Below are 2,086 nucleotides of genomic sequence, written 5' to 3'. Positions count from 1 at the left end.
TTCTGCCCATCATAATCCCTTCTTGCTATCTGCTATACTTTAAAAGTAATGACTAAAGGGGAGACACACATACCCTTCACAAAACTAAACAGGAGCTGGAATGGTGAAGCATGCCTGTAGTCCCAGCAACTCAGAAGGCAGAGACAGAAGAATCATGGTTTGAGGCCATTCTGGGCTAAAGTTAGAAAGAGACTATCTCAATAAATAAACTGAGTGGGATAGTACTTAGCTGTGGTCCCCTCTGCTTAGAAGGCAGAGATAAGATAATTATAACTCAAGGTCAGATGAAAAGAAAGTACAACACTCTGAGAAATAAACTGAAGCAAAAGGAGTTGGGGTATACCTCAAGTGGCAGAGCATCTGCCTAGCAATTATAACCACCTGTGTTCAAACATGAGTATTTCCCCAATAATAATAATAGCAATAATATCAAGTAGGAAGAGCTAAAATATAAATATATTCCCATTTTCCTCCTTCAGTTCCTTTAAACCACAGGTTACATGGGATTCCAAGGCCAATGAGAAGCACATTTGTATTAGTCACCATGATTATTTGCTCACTTGTGCCCTTTACAAGGAAAAATGATGCTTGATAAGATGCTCTTTGACTTCCATTGTCAGCAGTTGCTTTTGTATATTTTGTTTACCCTTAGGACAGAATGAAGCCATCCAAGCCAACACCCTACCCTGGAATGCAAGAGACCATGCCCAATCCTTACCCACCAGGCAACCCAACCATGGCTCCTGGGTCTCAACCAGCTGAATATCAACGATCTCTGAGTTTTATTAATGTAGGAAACCAAGCCCAAGGTGGGCAATTTCCCTTCATGACATCTCCAGGACTCTTTCGTGGTAGTCAGTTTGCTCAAGGAAATGTTCAAATGGTAAATTTAACGACAGAACCAGCAGCAGTAAACTTGAGAGAAGAAGGAAAGATACTAGGGGTGAGTCTGTTTCCTGCTGGAATTTTAAGTTTGCATTTGCAAGTGTTTTCTTGTGCCTATCAATTATAGGTGGGGAAAATATTCATTATTTAAAAGTTCAATGCTTGTCTAGAAGCTGTATGCCCCTTTTAGGTAGAAATAATAAGTCTGCCCTGAGTTCATTTCATTTAGATTCAAGCAAGAATCGAATTGGTGACAGAAGCAAATTTGATGAGAAAAGCAACAGTACCTGATTGATCTCACTTCTGAAAAGAGCATTTTAGACAAGCTTGATTTTGTCTCTGAACTGGTTAAAAACCCAGAATCTGCCCACTGATGATCCACATTAAAATGTATACTGCTGCCCACCTTTAAAGGGACTTAGCTACGAATGAGTGTAAAAGAAGGTAGAACATTGCCATCTACTGTGGCCCCAGCAGCTTGGACCCTTAGAAATGCTGCGACTTATCTACCATTACAGTCTTACAAAGAGTATTTTGGACTAGCACCCTCAATCTTGTATCTGTAGGCATTGTGAAACACATCCCACCTGTTGGTGAGGATTCCACCCACTTGAGCAGAATTGTTAGTGGATTTCCTAAGCTTTCCAGGCACCCCTTTTCACAAAATAATTAAGTCTTTTCCTGTGTATAGCTCCAAATTACACTGGGTATCCATTAGGTGCAAGAACTCTTCTAGCCATATTACTAGCCATCTGTTTCCATTCCTCTCCAGCAGCCACACACAACCAGCAAAGTGACTTCAAGATCCTCTCATGCTGAAGGGAGAAAATTTGAACAGATAGGACAAAGACAAGATCTCACACACACCCTATCCCCATACAAATATTGGTAATATGACATTATCTCTGTCCTGGGGAATTTACAACCCAGTGTGTGAAATCATGCCTATAATAAGGAAGTAAAATACAAATTATAACAGAAATGGATAAGTGATATAGAGAAGAAAGTGTAAGTATAATTTTTTTTAAGTAGCAGAAAGTGAAAGGGTAGCAATTTCAAGTTTGTCTGAGGGGACATGCCTTAGAACATGACATTTGAGCAAAAACATGAGCTTAAGAGTGAGCCAAGCAGGGACTGGGAAGGTGGCTCAGTGGTAGAGTGCTTGCCTTGCATGCATGAGGCCCTGGGTTCGATTCCTCAG

General features: G+C 40.6%; 1 protein-coding gene across 1 annotated transcript in view; it reads left to right on the top strand.

Annotated features, from left to right (window-relative positions):
• Positions 1–658: 658 nt before the first annotated feature.
• The window catches only part of Ms4a12 (membrane-spanning 4-domains, subfamily A, member 12), an 11,964-nt gene continuing 10,536 nt past the window's right edge, over positions 659–2,086 (top strand). Inside the window, exon 1 of the mRNA XM_013028997.1 lies at positions 659–883. Within this exon, the coding sequence (XP_012884451.1) occupies positions 659–883 (225 nt within the window). The remainder of the gene's footprint in view (positions 884–2,086) is intronic.

This window comes from Dipodomys ordii, unplaced genomic scaffold (assembly GCF_000151885.1).
Source record: "Dipodomys ordii isolate 6190 unplaced genomic scaffold, Dord_2.0 Scaffold117, whole genome shotgun sequence".
NCBI lineage: Eukaryota > Metazoa > Chordata > Mammalia > Rodentia > Heteromyidae > Dipodomys > Dipodomys ordii.
Note: the sequence above shows the minus strand (reverse complement) of the source record. Positions and strands in the feature narration are given on the sequence as shown.